The 24944-nt window shown below is 44.4% G+C and overlaps 1 protein-coding gene across 1 annotated transcript in view; it reads left to right on the forward strand.

Moving 5' to 3' along the window:
- Positions 1–24323, forward strand: part of ercc6 (excision repair cross-complementation group 6) — a 54833-nt gene extending 30510 nt beyond the window's left edge. The window contains exons 12-24 of the mRNA XM_071379481.1: positions 1654–1827; positions 2044–2220; positions 3403–3519; positions 10240–10335; positions 11569–11787; positions 11919–12029; positions 12420–12539; positions 12759–12853; positions 16148–16293; positions 16396–17091; positions 18359–18527; positions 18691–18769; positions 20667–24323. Coding sequence (XP_071235582.1) covers positions 1654–1827; positions 2044–2220; positions 3403–3519; positions 10240–10335; positions 11569–11787; positions 11919–12029; positions 12420–12539; positions 12759–12853; positions 16148–16293; positions 16396–17091; positions 18359–18527; positions 18691–18769; positions 20667–21119 — 2652 coding nt within the window. The 3' untranslated portion in view covers positions 21120–24323. The remainder of the gene's footprint in view (positions 1–1653; positions 1828–2043; positions 2221–3402; positions 3520–10239; positions 10336–11568; positions 11788–11918; positions 12030–12419; positions 12540–12758; positions 12854–16147; positions 16294–16395; positions 17092–18358; positions 18528–18690; positions 18770–20666) is intronic.
- Positions 24324–24944: the final 621 nt, after the last annotated feature.

Below are 24944 nucleotides of genomic sequence, written 5' to 3' on the forward strand. Positions count from 1 at the left end.
CTTCCCGAGTTACACCAGGAACGCACAATCCCTCCATCAGTACTCAGACTGTCCGCAATAGGCTGAGAGAGGCTGGACTGAGGGCTTGTAGGCCTGTTCTAAGGCAGGTCCTCACTAGACATCACCGGCAACAACATCGCCTATGGGCACAAACCCACCGTCGCTGGCCCAGACAGGACTGGCAAAAAATGCTCTTCACTGACGAGTCGCGGTTTTTTCTCACCAGGGTTGATGGTCGGATTCGCGTTTATCGTCGAAGGAATGCGCTTTACACCGAAGCCTGTACTCTGGAGCGGGATCGATTTGGAGGTGGAGGGTCGGTGTGTCACAGCATCATCGGACTGAGCTTTGTTGTCATTGCAGGCAAATCTCAACGCTGTGCGTTACAGGGAAGACATTCTCCTCTCTCATGTGGTACCGTTCCTGCAGGTTCATCCTGACATGACCCTCAGGAATGTCAGTGTTCTGCCATGGCCAGCGAAGAGCCCGGATCCCATCGAGCACATCTGGGACCTGTTGGATTGGAGGGTGAGGGCTAGGGCTGTTTTTTGCTGAGTTTATTTAAGTGCACTAAAGAGGAACACTGGGTACATATAGAGGATACTCATCCCCAGAATCATTTTACGTGTTTATTTTCAAAGGATAAAGCTAAGCACATTAACAACTTCATAGTTAAGAACGCTATAACAATATGGAAGAAACTGAAACGTGTTCTACAAGAACCAATATCCCTCCCTAAAAACACCCCTATGGAACAATCCTTGTATAGCTTTTCAGAAGATTCACAGATCAATTGGTCTACATGGAAAACTAAAGGCATAGAAACCTTTTAATGACTTGGTAATAGGAAATACATGTATTTCCATGACAGAATTTAAAAAGCAATTTTGGACTGACCAATGTAGATATTTTCAAAAGTTGAATATCAAGATATTTCGATTTTTATATCTTTTCAACATTCGAGCCAAAAACGTGGATGTCGATTTTAAGGCAGCCCCCCGCACCTCTCCGATTCAGAGGGGTTGGGTTAAATGTGGAAGACACATTTCAGTTGAATACATTGTTGGACAACTGACTAGGTAACCCCCTTTCCAATCTTGTGGGAACCCTATTTGAGTCAGAATAGGATGTTCATGTGATGGGTAAGATATACCAAACCTTATAGAGAGCCTATACAAATATAAACTACTGGAACCAAGACTTAAAAAGAACTGACATTGGCACAAGATGATATAAAAATATTGACAAGATGATTTAAAAAAAATTATGCTTAATAAACTGAAATTTACACGTGACAATATTCTCATTCTACAGTACCACTAACAACGACTCAATAATCCATGCCTTCTGGGAATGCTATAAAGTCCGAAAGTTAGTGAATGTCAGAAGTATTACAATGTAAATGTACTTTTAATCTGTCTGTCTGCATATTTCAAGACATGGCATATGAGGGTGCAGTGTGATACCTGATGGGTTGGACGATACTTTTCTATACTAAACTGGAAATCAACCAATCCACCATCGTTAACTCAATGGAAAGGTGAAATGGTTTATTATCTAAATGCTGAAAGTGCGTGGGCGGGCACTCCATGTGGCGGCGAGTCATTTGGGCACTGGAGAGCGATGCGGGGGCTGACTTTTCTCTCTCTCTAGGAGAAGTTGATCTCAGAGATGGCAGCATGTCACGGCGTCTTGATAACGTCGTATTCAGCCGTGAGGATCATGCAGGAGACCCTGCAGAGATACGACGGCTGGCACTACGTTATACTGGACGAGGGACACAAGATCCGCAACCCTCACGCTGGAATTACCACTGCCTGCAAACAGGTACGCTCACACAGCTCAATAAACTATTGGTCAGCACCCCTGGTCCTGGATAGCTACAGTATACGTATGTAGTATAGTGTTTTGTTCCAGCCAAGCTGCTAATCAAGATTTTTCTTCCCTTTACCCGCTTGCTCTCTCCTCTCTCTCACCCTCTTTTTCTCTCTCACACACACTCTCCTCATCTCTCACTCTTTCACTCCCTTTCTCCATCTCTAGTTCCGTACTCCTCATAGGTTCATTCTATCTGGCAGTCCTATGCAGAACAATCTGAAGGAGCTGTGGAGTCTATTTGACTTTGTCTTCCCTGGCAAACTGGGCACGCTGCCTATTTTTATGGAACAGTTCTCTGTACCCATCACCATGGGGGGCTACAGCAACGCTTCACCTGTACAGGTAACACACAGCCACACGATTTGGCATCAAAGAAGCTCTCGTCATTTTCGGGAAGCAGGGAGTTGAGCTTACAATTGTTAAAGGGTCATTTCTCAGGATTTGACCTCAGGATTTGATTCACATTTGTATTCACATGGAGGGGGTGGAAGAGAGGTAGGGGATGGATAGAGGGGAGGGAGGTAGAGGGTGGACGAAAGGGAGGGGGGCGTGAGAAGGGATGGACAGAGAAAGAGGCGGTGAGCTGCTAAACGATGATCCTCAGTCATTAGTGTCCAGTCATTAATAACTCACCGACTGGATTTAATTATTTAACTGGCTCTAGAGGTAACACACACACATTGACTGGATTTAATTATTTAGCTGCTTTTAGATGGCCATCCGTGTTTCCGCTGTCGATAATAAAAAACCTTTACTAATTATTGAAGTTATTAAATGATGAGCGGGCAAAGCACTCTTTCTCTCTATAGCTCCCCCCCCCTTTCCCTTTCTCGCTCCTCTGTCTTTCTCTCTAACCCCCCCATCTGTGTCCATCTTCCGTCTCCCCTCCCTCAACTCACGCTCCCTCGCTCTTTCTTTCCATAGTCCTATCTTTCTCTCTCCCTTCCTCCCTCTCCTCTCTAGCTCTGTGTTATATAGTGCCCCTGCAGCTATAACACTTTTTGCCCCCTGCTGGCTGTCCCTCTGATCTCCCCCCCCCCCCCCCCCCCCCCCAGTGAGGTGGATGACTGATGAATGGTCAACAAACGGTTAAAGGGTTAAATCGTGACCCTGCGCTGAGGCCGTTTACTGGATCACACACTATAGGCAGCTGATGAAAGGGAGAGAGGTCCCCCTCTAGAGACCACCATAAGCACTCTGATCAATGTTTAATGGCCCAATCTGCTGAGAGGGAGGAGTGGATAGAGGGAGGTGGGGGGGGGGCTAAACGACAAACATGCCCCAGGACAAATGTTCCATTATAGCATTATAGGTGTCGTAGTCAAGTGTTTGTTCATCTGACCCTTCAGAAGGCGCGTGTGTGTGTCATGTATGTTTACCCAAGGGGCTGTTGAGCCATTGTGTTGGTGTCTTTGTTGTCATTTGTTGTAATTGTTTGTTGTGCGTCTTGGTTATTATAGGTCCAGGCTGTGTAAAATTGTGCGCGTGTCTTGAATTGTTGTGTCTTTTTGTGTTTTTTTCTAGGTCCAGACAGCGTATAAGTGTGCGTGTGTTCTGAGGGATACCATTAACCCTTACCTGCTCAGACGGATGAAGGCTGACGTGAAGGCCAACCTCTCTTTACCTGACAAGAATGAACAGGTGCGAGTCTCTTTCTGTCCCTCCCCTCCTTCTCTACGCCTTTCTGTCCCTCATGTAGCGGGGATACCGAAAGAGGTTGTAGTCTTTTTGCAATTCTTTTTACAGTTTACAGTTCTACGTTGTTGAGGAAATGGGGAAATAAGAATACTAGCATAAAGAACTAGGCAGTATCACACTGCAGACCTGTTCCTGCACAATGCCAAGCAAACCTCAACGAACCACAGGTATGTAGAATGTGCCCATTGCGAGTTGTATCGGGCGTGCCGCGTCGAGATCGGCGCTGTCCGCCCGCCGTAACTGAACCCGTAGTCAGCGCTGTTTTCGCGGTGACTGTCCGTGTTCCTGTGCACCATTTTAATCAAATCAAATCAAGTCAAATCAAGTTTATTTTATATAGCCCTTCGTACATCAGCTAATATCTCGAAGTGCTGTACAGACACCCAGCCTAAAACCCCAAACAGCAAGCAATGCAGGTGTAGAAGCACGGTGGCTAGGAAAAACTCCCTAGAAAGGCCAAAACCTAGGAAGAAACCTAGAGAGGAACCAGGCTATGAGGGGTGGCCAGTCCTCTTCTGGCTGTGCTGGGTGGAGATTATAACAGAACTATGCCAAGATGTTCAAAATGTTCATAAGTGACAAGCATGGTCAAATAATAATCATGAATAATTTTCAGTTGGCTTTTCATAGCCGATCATCAAGAGTTGAAAATAGCAGGTCCGGGACAGGTGGCGGTTCCATAACCGCAGGCAGAACAGCTGAAACTGGAATAGCAGCAAGGCCAGGTGGACTGGGGACAGCAAGGAGCCATCACGCCCGGCAGCCCCGACGCACGGTCCCAGGGCTCAGGTCCTCCGAGAGAGAGAAAGAGAGAGAGAAGGAGAGAATTAGAGAGAGCCAAGATTTTCAAAATGTTCATAAATGACAAGCATGGTCAAATAATAATCAGGAATAAATATCAGTTGGCTTTTCATAGCCGATCATTAAGAATTGAAAACAGCAGGTCTGGGACAGGTAGGGGTTCCATAACCGCAGGCAGAACAGTTGAAACTGGAATAGCAGCAGGGCCAGGCGGACTGGGGACAGCAAGGAGTCATCATGCCCGGTAGTCCTGACGTATGGTCCTAGGGCTCCGGTCCTCCGAGAGAGAGAAAGAAAGAGAGGAGAGAATTAGAGAGAGCCAAGATTTTCAAAATGTTCATAAATGACAAGCATGGTCAAATAATAATCAGGAATAAAAGTCAGTTGGCTTTTCATAGCCGATCATTAAGAGTTGAACAGGTAGGGGTTCCATAACAGCAGGCAGAACAGTTGAAACTGGAACAGCAGCAAGGCCAGGTGGACTGGGGACAGCAAGGAGTCATCATGCCCGGTTTGCCGTGACGTATGGTCCTAGGGCTCAGGTTCTCCGAGAGAGAGAAAGAAAGAGAGAACGAGAGAATTAGAGAGAGCATACTTAAATTCACACAGGACACTGGATAAGATAGGAGAAGTACTCCAAGTATAACCAACTGACCCTAGCCCCCCGACACATAAACTACTGCAGCATAAATACTGGAGGCTGAGACAGGAGGGGTCAGGAGACACTGTGGCCCCATCCGATGATACCCCCGGACAGGGCCAAACAGGAAGGATATAACCCCACCCACTCTGCCAAAGCACAGCCCCCACACCACTAGAGGGATATCTTCAACCACCAACTTACAATCCTGAGACAAGGCCGAGTATAGCCCACAAAGATCTCCACCACAGCACAAACCAAGGGGGGGCGCCAACCCAGACAGGAAGATCACGTCAGTAACTCAACCCACTCAAGTGACGCACCCCTCCTAGGGACGGCATGAAAGAGCACCAGTAAGCCAGTGACTTAATCAAATCAAATTTATTTATATAGCCCTTTTTACATCAGCTGATATCTCAAAGTGCTGTACAGAAACCCAGCCTAAAACCCCAAACAGCAAGCAATGCAGGTGTAGAAGCACGGTGGCTAGGAAAAACTCCCTAGAAAGGCCAAAACCTAGGAAGAAACCTAGAGAGGAACCAGGCTATGAGGGGTGGCCAGTCCTCTTCTGGCTGTGCCGGGTGGAGATTATAACAGAACATGGCCAAGATGTTCATAAATGACCAGCATGGTCAAATAATAATAATCACAGTAGTTGTTAATAGCAAGGCTCAAGGCACGCCCACCTGAGAATACACCATTCTTCACCATTATTTGGCTGTGTTTGAGAACTTCACCGATTGCTTTCAAAATAGAAACGGACAATATTCATACCTGTGCAAAACCACCTTTTCTGCTGGACTTTCCACTATCGGGGGGGAAAAGGATGGAGGTACCATCAGAAATTGTAGACATAGAACAACATGGTTTTGACCCATTTGTTTTGCAAAGTTGATGGGCAACTACAGTACGTGATGAGAGAATAGAAAACGATCTCTTTCCAGTAAGTGTTCCCCTTTGCCGATTTAGAAAATTGTTGATGTTTGTTTAGATCATAATGAAAACAAAGCGCAATATATGGATTAATAACGTTGGCATGTGTGGTTACAAATAACATTAAAATATTTGACATTCAATTGAATAGCTGAATTCCTAACAAAATGTTGAGATTTTATTTTATTTTTCTCATTATACAATTGTCTACGTGCAATAATACAGTCAATATTTGATGGGGTTTTACAAATTAAGTTGTCTTACTTCATTATGTAGCTGTTACATTTATCAGAATGTGTTTTTTTACCTTCTCAATTTTGACGACCGTTGCTGGTTTTAATGGGTACATCTTGGGGTTTACCAGAGGTTTTATACAGTTGAAGTCGGAGCTTTACATACACTTAGGTTGGAGTCATTAAAATTCGTTTTTCAACCACTCCACATTTTCTTGTTATTAAACTATAGTTTTGGCAAGTTGGTTAGGACATCTACTTTGTGCATGACACAAGTAATTTTTCCAACAATTGTTTACAGATTATTTCACTTATAATTCACTGTATCACAATTCCAGGTGGTCAGAAGTTTACTTACACTAAGTTGACTGTGCCTTTAAACAGCTTGGAAAATTCCAGAAAATTATGTCATGGCTTTAGAAGCTTCTGATAGGCTAATTGACATCATTTGAGTCAATTGGAGGTGTACCTGTGGATGTATTTCAAGTCCTACCTTCAAACCCAATGCCTCTTTGCTGGACATCATGGGAAAATCAAAAGAAATCAGCCAAGACCTCAGAAAACAATTGTAGACCTCCGCAAGTCTGGTTCATCCTTGGGAGCAATTTCCAAACGCCTGAAGGTACCACGTTCATCTGTACAAACAATAGTACGCATATATAAACACCATGGGACCACGCAGCTGTCATACCGCTCAGGAAGGAGACGCGTTCTGTCTCCTAGAGATGAATGTACTTTGGTGCGAAAAGTGCAAATCAATCCCAGAACAACAGCAAAGGACCTTGTGAAGATGCTGGAGGAAACGGGTACAAAAGTATCTATATCCACAGTAAAACGAGTCCTATATCGACATAACCTGAAAGGCCGCTCAGCAAGGAAGAAGCCACTGCTCCAAAACCGGCATAAAAAAGACAGACTACGGTTTGCAACTGCACATGCGGACAAAGATCGTACTTTTTTGAGAAATGTCCTCTGGTATGATGAAACAAAAATTAACTGTTTGGCCATAATGACCATCGTTATGTTTGGAGGAAAAATGGGGAGGCTTGCAAGCCGAAGAACACCATCCCAACTGTGAAGCGTGGGGGTGCTTTGCTGCAGGAGGTACTGGTGCACTTCACGAAATAGATAGCATCATGAGGGAGGAAAATGATGTGGATATATTGAAGCAACATCTCAAGACATCAGTCAGGAAGTTAAAGCTTGGTCACAAATCGGTCTTCTAAATGGACAATGACCCCAAGAATACTTCCAAAGTTGTGGCAAAATGGCTTAAGTTATTGGAGTGGCCATCACAAAGCCCTGACCTCAATCCTATAGAATATGTGTGTGCAGACTTGAAAAAGCGTGTGCGAGCAAGGAGGGCTACAAACCTGACTGTTACACCAGCTCTGTCAGGAGGAATGGGCCAAAAATCGGCCAACTTATTGTGGGAAGCTTGTGGAAGGCTACCCTAAATGTTTGACCCAAGTTAAACAATTTAAAGGCAATGCTACCAAATACTAATTGAGTGTATGTAAACTTCTGACCCACTGGGAATGTGGTGAAAGAAATACAAGCTGAAATAAATAATTCTCTACTATTATTCTGACATTTCACATTCTTAAAATAAAGTGGTGATCCTAACTGACCTAAAACAGGGACATTTAACTAGGATTAAATGTCAGGAATTGTGAAAAACCGAGTTTAAATGTATTTGGTTAAGGTGTATGTAAACTTCTGACTTCAATTGTATATGTGTGTCTATTTTACTCGGGGCTTCTCCCAATGAATTACATCACCACCCGCCCTCCCTCAGCCCTTTTTTCTATCCTTGACTGGCTCCCTGTGAATAGTGCTGGCTGTGCTACAGCACCTGTGCACACTGTTCATTAGTGTAATCACTCGTTTCTCCGTTGACTAGAGGAGCAGGTCTTCATTAGGGTGGCTAGCTAATATCTGGTTGGATCTCACACACCTACACCAGTGTTTCCGTTGGCCGGATTTTGGCAGATTTTTATTATAATAAAAAATGTTTTAGCTGATAAATAAAACTGCCGTTGGCCAATTGTTTTGGAGAAAAATACAGATACAGAGCCTATGAGCAGAAAATGGAATTGAGATCCGGGCTCTTCGCTGGCCATGGCAGAACACTGACATTCCTGTCTTGCAGGAAATCACGCACAGAACGAGCAGTATGGCTGGTGGTATTGTCATGCAGGAGGGGTACCACATGAGGGAGGATGATGTCTTCCCTGTAATGCACAGCGTTGAGATCGCCTGCAATGACAACTTGCTCAGTCCGATGATGCTGTGACACACGCCCCAGACCATGACGGATCCTCCACCTCCAAATCGATCCCGCTCCAGAGTACAGGCCTCGGCGTAACACTCATTCTTTCGACGATAATCGCGAATCTGACCATCACCCCTGGTGAGACAAAACCGCGACTCGTCAGTGATGAGCACTTTTTGCCAGTCCTGTCTGGTCCAGCGACGGGGGGTTTGTGCCCATGGGCGACATTGTTGCCGGTGATGCCTACAAGCCCTCAGTCCAGCCTCTCTCAGCCTATTGCGGACAGTCTGAGTACTGATGGAGGGATTGTGCATTCCTGGTGTAACTCAGGAAGGGATTGTTGCCATCCTGTACCTGTCCTGCAGGTGTGATGTTCGGATGTACCGATCCTGTGCAGGTGTTGTTACACGTGGTCTGCCACTGCGAGGACGATCAGCTGTCTGTCCTAACTCCCTGTAGCGCTGTCTTAGGCGTCTCACAGTACAGACGTGGCAATTTATTGCCCTGGCCACATCTGCAGTCCTCATGCCTCCTTGCAGCATGCCTAAGGCACATTCACGCAGATGAGCAGGGACCCTGGGCATCTTTCTGTTTTTCAGAGTCAGTAGAAAGGCCTCTTTAGTGTTCTAAGTTTTCATAACTGTGGCCTTAATTGCCTACCGTCTGTAAGCTGTTAGTGTCTTAACGACCGTTCCACAGGTGCATGTTCATTAATTGTTTATGGTTCATTGAACAAGCATGGGAAACAGTGTTTAAACCGTTTACAATGAAGATCTGTGAAGTTATTTGGATTTTTCTGAATTATCTTTGACAGACAGGGTCCTGAAAAAGGGACGTTTAATTTGTTTTCAAATCAACTTGCTTGTATTGTCCAGTAGCCAAGGGCACAAGCCTAGTCATATTAGCAACCCATGCTAGTTGCGTCTTTAGATCTACCCTCTTTCAAAATTTGGAACGAACATTCCCGTGGAACGAACATTCCCGTGTAGCCTACTGCATTGTGCGCATTGGTGCTCTTATAATGTGAAGAAATAATTGTTAATCAGTGTTTTAAACTAAATGTTCTGATCTGTTGGATCAGCCCTATTGCTTTTTACATTCTTTTTTTACTGGTTATATGAATTTGGGATCTATCGTCCCACTACTGTTCCAAAGTCTATTTGGAATAGGCAATTTATTTTTCGCACAGAATGACATGCTGACCAATAGAATAGGTAAACTTTTCTAATATGGGAGATATTAGATTGACTAGTGATTTTGCTGTTCATTACTCGTCTTGTTGGCTGAGGAAAAGTACATTGTGGCAGTTATTCCAACATCTTCAAAGTGCGCATCGGAATTTGGTAAGAAGTGCACACCGTTGCATGTTCTGTTAAGATGAATAACCATGGGCCTCCTGAGTGGTGCAGTGGTCTAAGGCACTGCATCACAGTATTGCTGCGTCACTACAGCCTGGGATTCGATCTTGCAACCGGCCGTGACCGGGAGTCCCAGAGGGCGGCACACAATTGGCCCATGACACTGGGTTATGGGAGGGTTTGGGTGGGGGGGGTACCTGCAAGCTGACTTCGGTCGTCAGTTGAATGGTGTTTCCTCCGAATCATTGGTGCAGCTGGCTTCCGGGTTAAGTGTGCGGGTGTTAAGAAGCGTACACACACTGTTCAGTTCATTAATTGTCTCCCTCGGGACAGAGCCTCTAGGCTGGAACCTCTTGTCTTTGATTTCCACTCACACACTTGTTTCCTCAAGGGGTTTTAAAGTGAAGGCTTGTGTTTCTCCAGGTTTTGTTTTGCAGGCTAACAGAGGAGCAGCGCGAGGTGTATCAGGGCTATCTGGACTCCAAAGTGGTCTACCAAATACTGAATGGAGATATGCAGGTGAGTCTCACTCCCTCCTCTCCATTTCCTCTCAGCTGGCTCTCCCCCTCCTCTTTCTGCACTGAGGCTCTTTTGTTATTGATCAGAGAATTGTATCTATCAACACTTTTGATTGATTGACCTTTTTAGCTTTGAACAGTCAATTGTCTTGTCTACACAAATGATTGTGCTGTAACCACAGGCTGATTTTTTTTATTTTCATTTAAGGCCCAATATAAATATGTTGTTTCGTTCGACCGTCCTGATCTTGCGAAGCTGACGTTCTGTTTCACTGTGAAAACAAAACAAAAGTGCAGTGGTCAGCTAATAAATCTCACGTTATGATCCGGATTGGAAATACACGTTCTGGCATCCCGCTGAAAGACGAGTACCTGGTTCTGGTTTACGCCGGTTATTCTTCCAGGAAGAAGACGGGCCTTATTCATTATTTAACACTAACACTGGAGTCCTGCCCGAGATGGTCTATAATGTTGAGATATGCCATTCTATGGGTTTTGCTAGACATGATGCATGCATAAAGCTTTCTGTAGGGACCTGTATGTTATCTCTGCGTGTCATTCACATTAGGATATGTAAGGTCAGTGGTATGATAACTGATGCCTGGTCAGAAGAATGCTCTACAGTGGTTTTTGAGTGTATCTCTGACCCGAGGAAAGGCTTTTACACTAACCATTCTTCATCACTGCTCTGTATTTCCTTGTGCGCGCGCGCACACACACTCTCACACACACACACACTCTCAGTGGTCAGTCCTCTCCTTGATGTGGTCTCTGAATCCATTAACCCACATTACTAATGCAGCACTTGGCTAGTGCACTGCGAACGCACGACACACTCTTTGTCTTCTGCAGGGAATTAGTTATGTCGGATCATTCATTAGGACCCTTATGGAAATAATTAGTCTGGAAATGTGTTTGTTTAAGGGGACCAACATCCAATATGATCATGGAAATATAATCGAAATGTAATGTTGTTGACTGAAAACGCATATTATTTTCTAGCTTCTTTTTTTTTTATCCTAACAAGGTAGATGCAAAAATTCATTCAATGCTGTGTTTACCAAATGTTTTTGTGCTATGATCAACCTTATGTTTTGTGAGCTATCGTGGAACACATCAACTGAAAAACAAAACAGTTCTACCACAAAGTTGGGGAACACCGTCCTCCTAGTTCACAGTGACTGTTTTATTTATTAATGCATTTATATATTGTATTTTTATCCTTCATTTCCAGGTGTTCGCGGGCCTGATAGCACTGCGTAAGATGTGTAACCACCCGGACCTGTTCTCTGGGGGTCCCAAGATCCTGAAGGGTATACCAGAGGACCAACTGACTGAAGAGGAACACTTTGGCTTCTGGAAACGTTCCGGCAAACTGATTGTGGTGGAATCACTGCTCCGACTTTGGTTTAAACAGCAACACAGAGTCCTGCTGTTCACACAGTCCAGACAGGTATGTGTGTGTTGGGGAGGGGGGACAGAGACACTGACTGGGTGATTCTCAGGTTCCATGGAATATTAATCTGACAATCCTGTTAGGCCGAATCCACAACTCTTTCTTCCTCTCGCGCTGTCTCTTTCTAGATGTTGGGGATATTGGAGGTGTTTGTGAGGGAGAATGGCTACGCCTATGTGAAAATGGATGGTACCACCACCATCGCCTCCAGACAGCCTCTCATCGCTCGATACAACAAAGTAAGGGTCTACAATTCTACCCGTTTCACACTTTCTTGCAGACCTGAACCAAACTGTGCTGGCTCCGATATTTTCTTTTCACATTGTCTTTTTCAGCATGCTTCCAGCAACTATGGTTGATGCGTAACCAGGCCTGCTTGGTTTGGATCGGCTTGATTCGGCTCAGTAGTGTGAAAAAACCTTTCAGTAAAAACCTTACCGCTGGGGGGATAGATCACTAGTGTGAAAACAGCCTATTGTCTAGCCTGCTGCCCAGTGTCTAGGTATCTTCGCATATGGTCCCATGATCAGACATGTCCTGACGAGTGATTAAAAAAAAGTAGTATAAGAAATAGTTCTGTATATGCTTTGACCACCATTCTATCCTATTTCTCCTCTCCTCCTCTCCAGGACAACTCTATCTTTGTGTTCTTGTTGACCACCAGAGTGGGGGGGCTGGGAGTCAACCTGACCGGAGCTAACAGAGTCATCATCTATGACCCCGACTGGAACCCGAGCACAGACACACAGGTACACACACCACTGACCGTAGGGTTCGGCAGACTCCATGCTACGCAGACATGTCTGTAACCAGTCAGTCGTTGCCTAACCATGAATCTCCTGCTATTGTGTTGTCCCCTAGGCTCGAGCGCATATGTGGAGGATCACACACACACTCTCACACACACACACACACACACACACACACACACACTCACACCCCCATGTCCCTGTGTTGTTGTCCTCTAGGCCCGAGAGCGAGCTTGGAGGATCGGTCAGAAAAAGGAGGTGACTGTCTATAGGCTACTGACCGCTGGGACCATTGAGGAGAAGATCTACCACAGGTAGGAAGGGAAGGAGGGCCACTTTATTCATATCACTGGCCATTCACCGAGGTACAGCCCTCACTTCCTGAGGGGTTCAAATACAGACGTTGCATAGATCGGAGCTCGCTGCATTTTGCCAAAGGCATCAAGAAGGGTGACATTTACTTTCGCGGGCACCATTATGATATGATATGCCGTTTTAGCAGATGCTTTCATCCCAAGCGGTTTACAGTATTGCGTGCATACATTTTCGTATATGGACTTCCCAAAGAAACAGGCTGACGTTGCACGCTCTCTGGTTTCACGTTTTATTTGTCACAAGTACAGTGGCATGCTTAACTTGCAAACCCTTCTCAACAGTGCAGTATTCAATATCAAAATAGGAGAACTAAAAAAAACACACACGAGAAATACATTTTATGTGCAGGTGGTATACTGCATTAACTGAGGTAGATGTGTACATGTAGGCGGGGTTTAGGAGAAGGTGACTGGTAGCAGGATGGATAAATAATAATAGTAAACAATTTAGCAGCAGCGTAAGTGGTGGGTGGGTGCGTGGTGTCGAGTGTCAGTGTATGCGTGTGTGGGTTGAGACCTGTGAGTGTGCGTATTGTCAGTGCATATAGTCCATGGTGGGGGTAGAGGCTCTCGCTCTCTTGGAGCCTGTCGGCGTGAGACCTAATAATCTGGTACTGCCTGTTGGACGGAAGCAGAGAGAACAGTCTATGGCAGGGGTGGCTGGAGTCTTTGTCAATTTCTTGGGCCTTCCTCAGATACTGCTTGGTGTGTATGTCCTGAATGGCTGGGAGCTCGCCCACAGTGATGTGCTGGGCTGTCCGCACCGCCCTCTGTAGGGCCTCGCGGACAAGGGTGGAGCAGTTGCCATACCAAGCAGTGATGCAGCCAGTCAAGACAGTTGCAGAGGGAGGTGTTCAGTCCCAGGGTCCCAAGCTTGGTGACAATCTTGGAGGTTGCTATGGTGTTGAACGCTAAGCTACAGTCGATAGACAGCATTCTCACATAGGATTTTCCCTTCGTGTCGAAGTGGGAAAGGGCAGTGTGGAGTGCAATTGAGATGGCGTCGTCTGTGGATCTGTTGAGGCCGTATGCAAACTGGAGTGGCTCCAGGGTGTCTGGGGTTGATGGCGTGGATGTGTCATGACCAGCCTTTCTAAGCATTTCGTGATTACAGATGTGAGTGCTATAGGGCGGTAGTCATTGTGGCAGGTTACTTTAGATTTCTTGGGAACAGGAGCGATGGATGGTCATTTTGAGGCATGTGGAGATTTACAGACTGGAACAGGGAGAGGTTGAAAATGTCCGTTACGACACCTGCCAGCTGGTCTGCTCCTGCCCGGAGGATGCGCCCTGGTATTCTGTCTTGCTCAGTGGCCTTATGAGTGTTGACACGTTTAAAGGTCTTACTCAGGTCAGCCTCGGAGAGCGAGTAATCCGGAACAGCGGGAGCCTTTATGCAAGGCTTGTGGTATTGTCAATGAAGAGTACAGGCTTTAAGTTCATCTGGTAGAGTGGCATCGTTGGGTAGCTCACGGTTGGCTGGTTTGTCCTTTGTAATCCGTAATGCATTTTCATCCTTGCCCAATGCATTGAGCATTGGCGCCAGTGCAATAGGATTCCACCTTTTATTCCTGTATTGTCTTTTTTGCATGTTTGGTGGTTCTACGGAGGTTGTAGTGGGACTTCATCATGTGACCGTGACTACTTCCTTAGCCTCATGGTTAGCTACGTTGGCTGCAATAGCCCTATGTGTAGTGTGTCTCTGTCCTTTAGTTTAGCATGTGTCTCAGTGTTAATCCAGGGCCTTTGGTTGGGAAAACATCTGACCTTTACTGTAGGGACAACGTCATCGGTGCACTCTCTGATGAAGCCGGTGACGGAGGTGGTAAACTTGGCGATGTTGGCGATGTCCCGAAACACATTTCTGTCCCGTAATGTAGCCTCTGCTTCTTTGGACAACTTCTCCACTGAGTGTGTCACGGGCACTTCTTCCGAAGGGAGGCCAAGGGAGTGACTTGTAAGCGTGCTTGTTGGTCACATAACAGTAGTTTTAGAGCCCCTAGTGGCACAGAACACTTCCTGGGAAAAGTTAGGCAGAAAGAACAATGTCTGAGTGCAAAAACATAATTTTAACAATTTATGTTAAATGGAGAGTTGAAATTAAAGAGAAGCGAGGGCCAGAAAAGTAATGTTTGGGAAAGATTTGGTGAAGTGGTTAAAAAAAATATTGATAGCAGTGCCAGCTATGTTATGTGTGTCGTCGTGAGAGCGCTATACAAATTCCACAGTCACAAGACGGGACTTCAAATAGGCCTATGGCACGTCAAGGGAACTGTAGCTTACTATTCAGATGGGTTAAATGGACAGTGAAATCTGGACACGAAACGTAGATCTATATCCTCTCACATATTAACTCCTGCAGAATTAAGCATTTCTTGCAGTAAAATGATACACCACATGTTAGGCAACATTTTGACTCCGGAACAGGAGTGGATAAATAAATAATTTCAGGGTCTTAAGAGAATGCATATGCATAGTTACCCACCTCTACAGATGGTATCTGTCTTCATCAGCATCTTAAAAGCTGACAGTATGTCAACCGCATAAAATATGCAGTCAAGCCAAACTGAGATCTTATCAGAAACATGTTGGGTCGTTTTCACAGCTTTCTATTGGTCAAAATGATATCAAAACATTTTGCGCAGAGAACCTGTCCAGTTTCTAACATTTTTATTGCATTTTCTCCCCGGTCCCTAAATGTCTTTGCTCTGTGAAAGAAGCCGAGAAGACCGAGAACTTTACCGATGTCAACTCTATTGACGCATTCGTTCTATGGATTTATGACATTGTTCTGGTGAGCAAGGGTTTATGTAGTCTTCTAGGGCAACATATAATGACAGAAGAGAAGCTGCATGTGTCTAGTTATAGACAAGTTGACTGCCAAATAGCCTACCAAAAAGTTGGAAATTTATAAGCAGTAACCTGTCTCAAAATCATTCCGCCATCTGACTGTAGCCTACAGTGCATTTTCTATATTATCGGGTTAGGGTCGGGGTGTCAGATTTTCACTTTGTCACATATAGTCGGGCCATTTCGGATAGGTCATTAGCAATTGTGTGTGCGGGGGAACGAACAGCTGACCGACCACAGGACTACAATTACTTCTGGTCCTTTTACTGTGTCCACGTTTCAAGTAGCTCTTCATCTATGATTAACGGACCTATTGAGATTCTCCTCCCAACACCATCAGGAGAGACTGTGTTAATATTCACCTCTGGTGTTTTGTCCCTTCAGGCAAATCTTCAAACACTTCCTGACCAACCGCGTTCTGAAGGACCCCAAACAGCGACGCTTCTTCAAGTCCAACGACGTCTACGAGCTGTTTACCTTATCTAACCCTGACGGGACGCAGGGCACTGAGACCAGCGCTATATTTGCAGGTACACACACACACACACACACACGTGGTTCCGCCTGTCTTTTCCTATTGGTTTTGTGTCTGTTTTTATTTCCACTCGTTTTTATTTCCACTCATTGTGTAGGTACGGGTTCTGATGTCCAAGCTCCTAAGAAGCCAGTCAGACCAAGGTCTAACCATAGACACTCTGTAACAAATCACAATGTTAGCTCCACTGGAGGTGGAGCCATCCCTTCCCCATCGCCCCGGCCTGGAGACAGGACCACCCCTTTTCGCAGTAACATCTCTCTCAATAAGAACAACAGGCTGACGGACAGCCAGGAAGCCAACCAGGGCGAGGCAGATATTCCTATTGGACAGTCCCAGACAGAATGTGACACACAGCATTCTAGGGAGGAGGGAAGCAATGCTCATATACTCACAGACCCAGACAGAGACCAAAACTCCGTTCTGCCCCACAAACACAGAGACTCACCCGTGACCAGCCCAAATCCACACAAACATTCACACACTGACTCCGTCAGTCCCAGCACACAGAAACACCGAGACAAACACAGTCCACACAAACACAGAGACTCTCAAGGACCCGGCTCCAGTCCCTACAAACACCGGGAGAAGAGGAAGCACTGTGACTCGACAGTAGAAGGACCTAAAAACAAACACGGGAATCAGAAACGGGCCAAGGTCGAGGGTCATCGCATCTCCTACCTGGTGAAGAAGAGGAGCTACAAAGGACAAGAGGAGCGCGAGGGGCAGCCGGAAAAACGGGACCAGAGACAGAGCGACGACTATGTACTGGCCAAACTCTTCAAGAAGTCGGGTATGTTAATACATGTTTACAAGTAATGAAATATATTTGTTGGTAGTTTATATATCGCCTTAATGCTTATTCATGAAAGTTATTATAAAGTGTTATCGTACTTTTCTTTACGCGTTTCAAGAGATCGGGTACCTCTGCACACGAGGCATTATTTTCCAGGTGACGTTTTGCTGGGCTGAAGGTGAAGCGCTTCGTTTGAACCGTAGAAGATGAACTAGCATGAACCAAACGGTGTTTTTGTGTGTGTGTTTTTTTGTTTGTGGTGTTTAAAACTTCTTATGGCTGCAGGGCAGTATTGAGTAGATTGGATGAAAGGTGCCCATAGTAAAGTGGCCTGCCCTTCAGTCCCAGTTGCTAATATATGCATATTATTATTAGTATTGGATAGAAAACACTCTGAAGTTTCTAGAACTGTTTGAATGATGTCTGTGAGTATAGCAGAACTCATATAGCAGGCAAAAACATGAGAAAAAATCCAAACAGGAAGTGGGAATTCTGAGGTTGGTCGATTTTCAACCAAGCCCTTATTGAATACACAGAGGGATATGGATGAGTTTGCACTTCCTACGGCTTCCACTAGATGTCAACAGTCTGTAGAACCTTGTCTGATGCCTCTACTGTGAAGTGGGGCCGAAGGAGACAGGAATTAGTCAGGTCTATCATGACCTGACCATGCTCTGACCATGCGCGGGAGCTCTGTTCCATCGCACATCTGAAGTCAATGTAATTCTCCGGTTGGAACGTTACTGAAGATTTATGTTAAAAACATTCTAAAGATTGATTCAAAAAATCGTTTGACATGTTTCTACTGACTGTTACGGAACTTTTTGACATTTCGTCTGCTTTTAGTGAACGCGCTTCTTGACTTTGGATTTGTTTACCAAACACGAGACAAAAATAGCTATTTGGACATAAATGATGGACATTACCGAACAAAACTAACATTTCTTGTGGGAGTCCTGGGAGTGCATTCCGACGAAGATCAGCAAAGGTAAGTGAAGATTTATAATGCTTTTTATCAGTTTTGTTGACTGCACAATTTGGCGGGTAACTGTATGGCTTGCTTTTGTGGCTGAACGCTGTTCTCAGATTATTGAATATTGTGCTTTTGCCGTGAAGCTTTTTGAAATCTGACACAGCGGTTGCATTAAGAGAAAGTGTATCTTTAACCACAAATTGTGTTAATGATTTTGTCCTACAATCCCAGGGGAAAGTAAAGCTACACAGTGCATCTTTAACCCTTCTTGTCTCGGTCTCTCCTCTCCAGGTATCCACAGTGTGATGCAGCATGACTCCATCATGGAGGCATCTAATCCAGACTTTGTCCTGGTGGAAGCTGAAGCTAACAGAGTAGCTAAAGACGCTTTGAGAGCTCTGAAGGTCTCCAGACAGCACTGTAGACTGCCCTACAACCAACCTGCCCCAGCTCCAGCCAGGTACACACACAGCCTGCGTGTACACGTGTGTAATACACACACACACATAGCCTAGACCATACACAGGCTAGCACACACAGGCTATCACTGTAGACTTCCACATTGAGTGGAGGACTATGGGTATTGTAGTTGAATATGTGTGTGGGTGGTTGTGTGTCTACAGGAAGAGGTTTGGTCAGAAGAAGAATCCTTTGCTGTCTGCTCCTCCTGCTACACCTGTCCCAGCTCAGGACAAATGCAAGGTAACTACACACCTCAGCACCGCTGAGGTAGACAACATATTTGTATTAGGGCACACAAAAGAAAATGTTTTTCACAGGGTGTCTGCTGGTCCTTAAAATGTATTTTTTAATTAATTTAGCTAAATGAAAGGCCTTTAAAATGTCTTTATGTCAGTTTTCAATGGTCTTAAAAAATTCAACCGGAGACTACTGTGTTTCCCGTATGTTGTGCAGTAGCTTAATTGTTGCCACCACTGCAAAATAAACAGTATAGTGCATTGTCTTCATAATTCCTCTAATGAAAGTGTGTGCCCTGCCCATGTTCCTGTTTCGCCAGGACCTGCTGCAGTGATAATGAGCGAGCCACTTTTTACTGCCTTTTCCACTGCACTTATTTTGAAAAAAAAGTGTTCTGATTCTAGCTATAAGAAAAACACAGCTATCCTGTGTAATATTCAGGGCATAAAATTAACAGCCGCCACCTGACAAATGCAGGTAGATTTTGGCGTTGGTGGGTAAGAATGTCTAATTCACCAGCCACGTTGGCGTGTGGTAACTCTCCGGGCTCTACAGTGTGAGCGTTTAATAAAAAAAGTGTCTGTCTGGGGGGCCTGTCTGGGGGGCTGTGAGCACTGTGCGCTGAAATATTTGTTTTTAGAATTATTGGGCACAGGCATAAAAGTTGGTCTAATGTACTCTGAAGTCTACTAAAGTGAGACTTTGTCCTCGTGTTTCTTGGCAATTTACATTGAAAATCAACCTAGCTTGGGAACAAAACAATGTTTGAGTTTGCTCTCGCTGCTAGCAAAAAGAGACGTTGTTGGCCTTTACTAGTGAAGGAACATGTGATGACTCCAGCAGCCATGTTACCAAGGTTACCTTAAAGGGGCAGCTAAAATGTTTTGTGTGATATTTTTGTTAAAATACTCGGGTCACAGAATATGACATTAAATCAAGCAATATACCACATTATTTGTTACTAATAATGCTGTTCTTGTTTTAGAAACATTACTACGCATGCTCATCATTTTTTTGTGTTTCTTTGTGTAGTTATGCCAAAAAACAAATCAAAGTTGCTGCTAGATTTTTTTTATCTACCAACCACAGTGGCTGTTTTAGGCCGTGGTAATACTTGTCTCAGTTGAAGAGAGGATGTTCTCAGCTTTGTGCAGGTATATTGTTTTTCATTTCTCAGCTGTCTATTTTACAACCGAGATATGGATCTGCGATACGGAGCACGCGAAATTAGCATTGTCCATTGCGAGCACATTGGCCTCACTGCGTATTCGGCTATGACAGCGACGTTTTGTGGGGGGAATTAATCATTACTTTACTGTTAGATTAAAACACGGTTACTTCCAACGTAAATTCTACTTCGAGGTAGTGATCTAGCTAATGTGTTTTTATTTTCCACCTACCGAGGTGAATTAACACCAAATATATTAATCTGTGATAGTAGTGCACGTAAAGATGTAGGAAAATGTATCTCTATTGAACAGAAAATAGAGACTTATTTTAACATTAAAATATAACAATGGACTAATTGTCAACCTAAAATTCATTACAATCAGTGGATTAGGTTGCAGTGCATATCAAAATATCTTGAGTCATGCATTCCTGGCTAGATGAAAGTTATTTGTATACCATCTCAGTAGTCTATTGCACTTCTTTATTAAAGCACTATGAATGCCATCAGAAGGTGATTAGCCTACACATTATTTTTCTATTAGTGACGGTGGAAATGGAAATTTGTGTTCCTTATTGGACACATCCAGGTAGTCCCTCCGTGTTTCGGTCTGTTTTCCTCTGTTAGGTGCCTAATGAACATGACCCTGCTGAAACATATAGTCAGATATTCCTCTGTTCTTCATTATTCTGTTCTCTGTTGTAACCCAGTGTATCTGCTTTATCTGTGTAGGACGCTGCCATCATCAAGAAAACCATCGCTAGGAAACCCATCCCGGGGGTTCACTTCAGTGGAGAAGGGGTAGAGGTGGGAGGCTCTTCCTCTACTACGGCCCCCCTCTCTTCCTCCACTCTACTGGCCCGCATGAAAGCTAGGAACCACCTCAGCCTGCCCCAGAGAGAAGGGGATGAAGGAGGAGAGGAAGAGGGGGGTGCGCGTACCCCCTCAGGCCCTCCTGCCCCCCCTACGGAACACGATGAGCTCCTAGTGGAGCTGAGAAACTTTGTGGCATTCCAGGGAGCTGTGGATGGACAGGCCAGCACCAAGGAGGTCCTGGACCACTTCACCCCCAGACTGACCCAGACCCAGACCCCTGTCTTCAGAGAACTACTCCGAAACATCTGTAACTTCCACAGGGCAAAGGGGCAGGAGGGGACGTGGAGACTTAAACCTGACTACAGATAATGGGAGTAGGGAGAAGGGGAGAGGAGACTCACATCTGACTACTTGCAGAGGAGGAGAAGTCTGGGTTTATGGAGAGGAACTTGAGGCTCTAAAAAAACATTTGACTGAGGGCGAGGAGATGGGAAAGAGAGCACAGAGAGGGAGAAGGGGATCTGAGTTACTGTAGTAGTTGGGTTGAGGGGGTGCTATTAATGAAAATGTCTTATTATTTTTGTTTGTTTTGTTGTTTACCTGGGATCTACTTGAATTCAGACATTTTACATGTAACATGTGGTCCCGTGTGGCTCAGTTGGTAGAGCATGGCGCTTGCAACGCCAGGGTTGTGGGTTCATTCCCCACGGGGGGACCAGGATGAATATGTATGAACTTTCCAATTTGTAAGTCGCTCTGGATAAGAGCGTCTGCTAAATGACTTAAATGTAAATGTAACTGACATTGTAACTAGAAATTGATTACTGTTATTGTGGCAGCAGGAAATTATGCAGATGTTTTTAATTCAAAATAAGAGTCCCCCTACAAAGACACGTTAAACTTGGAATATGCCGTTCAACTGTTTTTCACAGTATTGCAACCACCTTTTAAGAAAATGTCTTGATCATTTGACGTACTTTTATTTTTAACCCCATAGAGACGATTTTCACGTCTTAATCCGCCGATGTCGCACTTCCGCATCTGCGGTGAAAGGTGGCAGAGCTAGAGCGGTGTTTGTCAGACCATGAGACATTCCAAAATATCGGTCTTCTCACGAAAATGTCTGTAGCGTCCGAACGGCTTACAAACTGTTACCCCTATATGGAAAGATGAAACTCACGAACACAATGTTGTGCTCTACGACCCCCACAAGCGTTTTGGGACTCGTTTGAAGTCAGTACAGCTGATCTGCCAACTTCTGTCTGAACAGTTTGTGCTACACGCTAATATCTCTCACGAACACGTACACTACCGTTAAAAAGTTTGGGGTCACTTAGAAATGTCCTTGTTTTTGAAAGAAAAGCAAAAAAAAAATGTACATTAAAATAATACAGAAAATCAGTGTAATTACTATTGTAGCTGGAAACGGCTGATTTATTTTATGGAATATCTACATAGGCCCATTATCAGAAACCATCACTCCTGTGTTCCAATGGCACGTTGTGTTAGCTAATCCAAGTTTGTCATTTTAAAAGGCTAATTGATCATTAGAAAACCCTTTTGCAATTGTTAGCCCAGCTGAAAACTGTTGTTCTGATTTAAAGAAGCAATCAAACTGGCCTCCTTTAGACTGGTTAAGTATCTGGAGCATCAGCATTTATGGGTTCGATTACAGGCCAGAAACAAAGACCTTTCTTCTGAAACTCGTCAGTCTCTTCTTGTTCTGAGAAATGAAGGCTATTCCATAGGAGAAATTGCCAAGAAACTGAAGATCTCGTACAACGCTGTGTACTACTCCCTCCACAGAACAGCGCAAACTGGATCTAACCAGAATAGAGAGAGTGGGAGGCCCCGGTGCACAACTGTGCAAGAGGACAAGTACATTAGTGTCTAGTTTGAGAAACCGATGCCTCACAAGTCCTCAACTGCAAGCTTCATTAAATAGTACCCGCAAAACACCAGTCTCAACGTCAACAGTGAAGAGGTGACTTTGCTGAGAACGCTACCTGCCCGCATGCATAGTGCCAACTGTAAAGTTTGCTGGAGGAGGAATAATGGTGTGGGGCTGTTTTTCATGGTTCAGGCTAGGCCCCTTAGTTCCAGTGAAGGGGAATCGTAACACTACAGCATGCAATGACATAGACGATTCTGTGCTTTTTACTTTGTGGAAACAGTTTGGGGATAGCCCTTTCCTGTTTCAGCATAACAATAGAATAAAACTTTATCGTCCATCCAGGATGGACATTTTTCTTTGGCATCACCTTCATTAAAATAATCACATACACATACATTCTCACATCATACACATTTAAACCAGTCAGTCCATCATGTTGCATACAGTAACAACATAGAGGACATTAATTCACTCACAAATGACCATTGTCCTAACTGCACTCGATAGTTAAGTACATATACCGATACAATTTACTTTGCATTTAGTAGTTCAACAGCACAAGGAATGAATGAATGTTTCTTGGCTGCCCCTGTGCACAAAGCGAAGTCAATACAGAAATGGTTTGTCGAGATCAGTGTGGAAGAACTTGACTGGCCTGCACAGAGCCCTGACCTCAACCCCATCGAACACCTTTTGGATGAGTTGGAACGCCGACTGCGCGCCAGGCCTAATCGCCCAACATCAGTGCACGACCTTACTAATGCTCTTGTGTCTGAATGAAAGCAAGTCCCTGCAGCAATATTCCAACATCTAGTGGAAAGCCTCCCCAGAAGAGTGGAGGCTGTTATAGCAGCAAAGGTGGGATCAACTCCATATTAATGCCCATGATTTTGGAATGAGATGTTTGACCAGCATACTTTTGGCCATGTAGTGTATTTATATCAGCATTTCCTTAGAAAGTTTACACCAACACTGGTATGTTGAAAGCTATACGTAAAGAAATACACTTTTAGTAAAATACAAATATATGTAATTGGATTACTTGTCTACACAACTTAAGTTGGTCTATTGAGCTGAGCAATGGGTTTAATACAGAGTGCTGGTGAGTCCTTACTCCACCCACTCCATTCACTGTAATGCAATACACCGCATATGAGTTACATATTGGCTTATAGAGAAAAAATATAATGCCACTGTAAAAGTGGGGTAGGGATTACTCAATATGGTCTGTAGAATCTAAATAGGGTTTTATTTCTTGGGGGACTGAGTCTACATACCCAGACAGCACTTTTACTCCACCCATTCCAATAGTCCCAACACAATACACTGTAGGCCTATAAATTACATATTGGCTTAGAGGGGGGGAAAAAGACTGCCGATGTTCATTGTGTCCAATGGAATGGGTGTAGTAAAATGCCAGCAACACTCCATATTATTCAATGCCCATTAAATTATTCCATACAGATTCTACAGACCCTACTGAGTACTCCCAACCCCACTTTTACATTGGCACAAATAATATTTTTTTTCACTGTAAGAGCAATATTGTCAACATACCAGTCTGAACATTGTATTTTTCAAGTAGCCTTAAAATAATGTTTTAAACATTTAACAAATATTCCATACATTCTTTCTTGCATTTGAAGCACAATAAAAATCGACCTTGATTTAAAATGTCATATCTTTTGAATGAGTATCCATCCACTTTGCAATGTTTTGAAATGCGTGCTTTAATTTAGGTTACTTCATTACCATAGGAAAGTGATGTCATCCTTAGTGCTGTTTGCAGGATAGTAGTCAGAGATTGACTCTAGGGAAAATACAATATACATGGAGTGTACAAAAAAAATTGGAACACCTTCCTAATATTGAGTTGCACATCCTTTTGCCCTCAGAACAGCCTCAATTCGTCGGGACATGGACTCTACAAGGCGTCGAAAGCATTCCACAGGGATGCAATCCTAGCTTTGTGGCATGGGGCATTATCGTGCTGAAAAAAATCCATTCGAAAATGGATACACTGCTGCCATGAAGGGATACACCTGATTCAGATATCCTGAAATGTTGCTCCACTTTTACCAAGGGGCCCATTGTGTGCAATGTTGACACGTGGCATAATGGATGCATGTACTCGTTGTTTTCTCCATACCCTAGTCCTCCCATCAGCATGAAATGGCAGGAACCGGATTCATCAGACCGTGCAATGTTTTCCAATTCTCCAGTATCCAGTCTTTTTGTTCCTTAGCCCACTGCAGCCGCAACTCTATAAGGTCGTCGGCGTTGACACGAATTGGGTAGAA

Source organism: Salvelinus alpinus, chromosome 32, assembly GCF_045679555.1.
Source record: "Salvelinus alpinus chromosome 32, SLU_Salpinus.1, whole genome shotgun sequence".
NCBI lineage: Eukaryota > Metazoa > Chordata > Actinopteri > Salmoniformes > Salmonidae > Salvelinus > Salvelinus alpinus.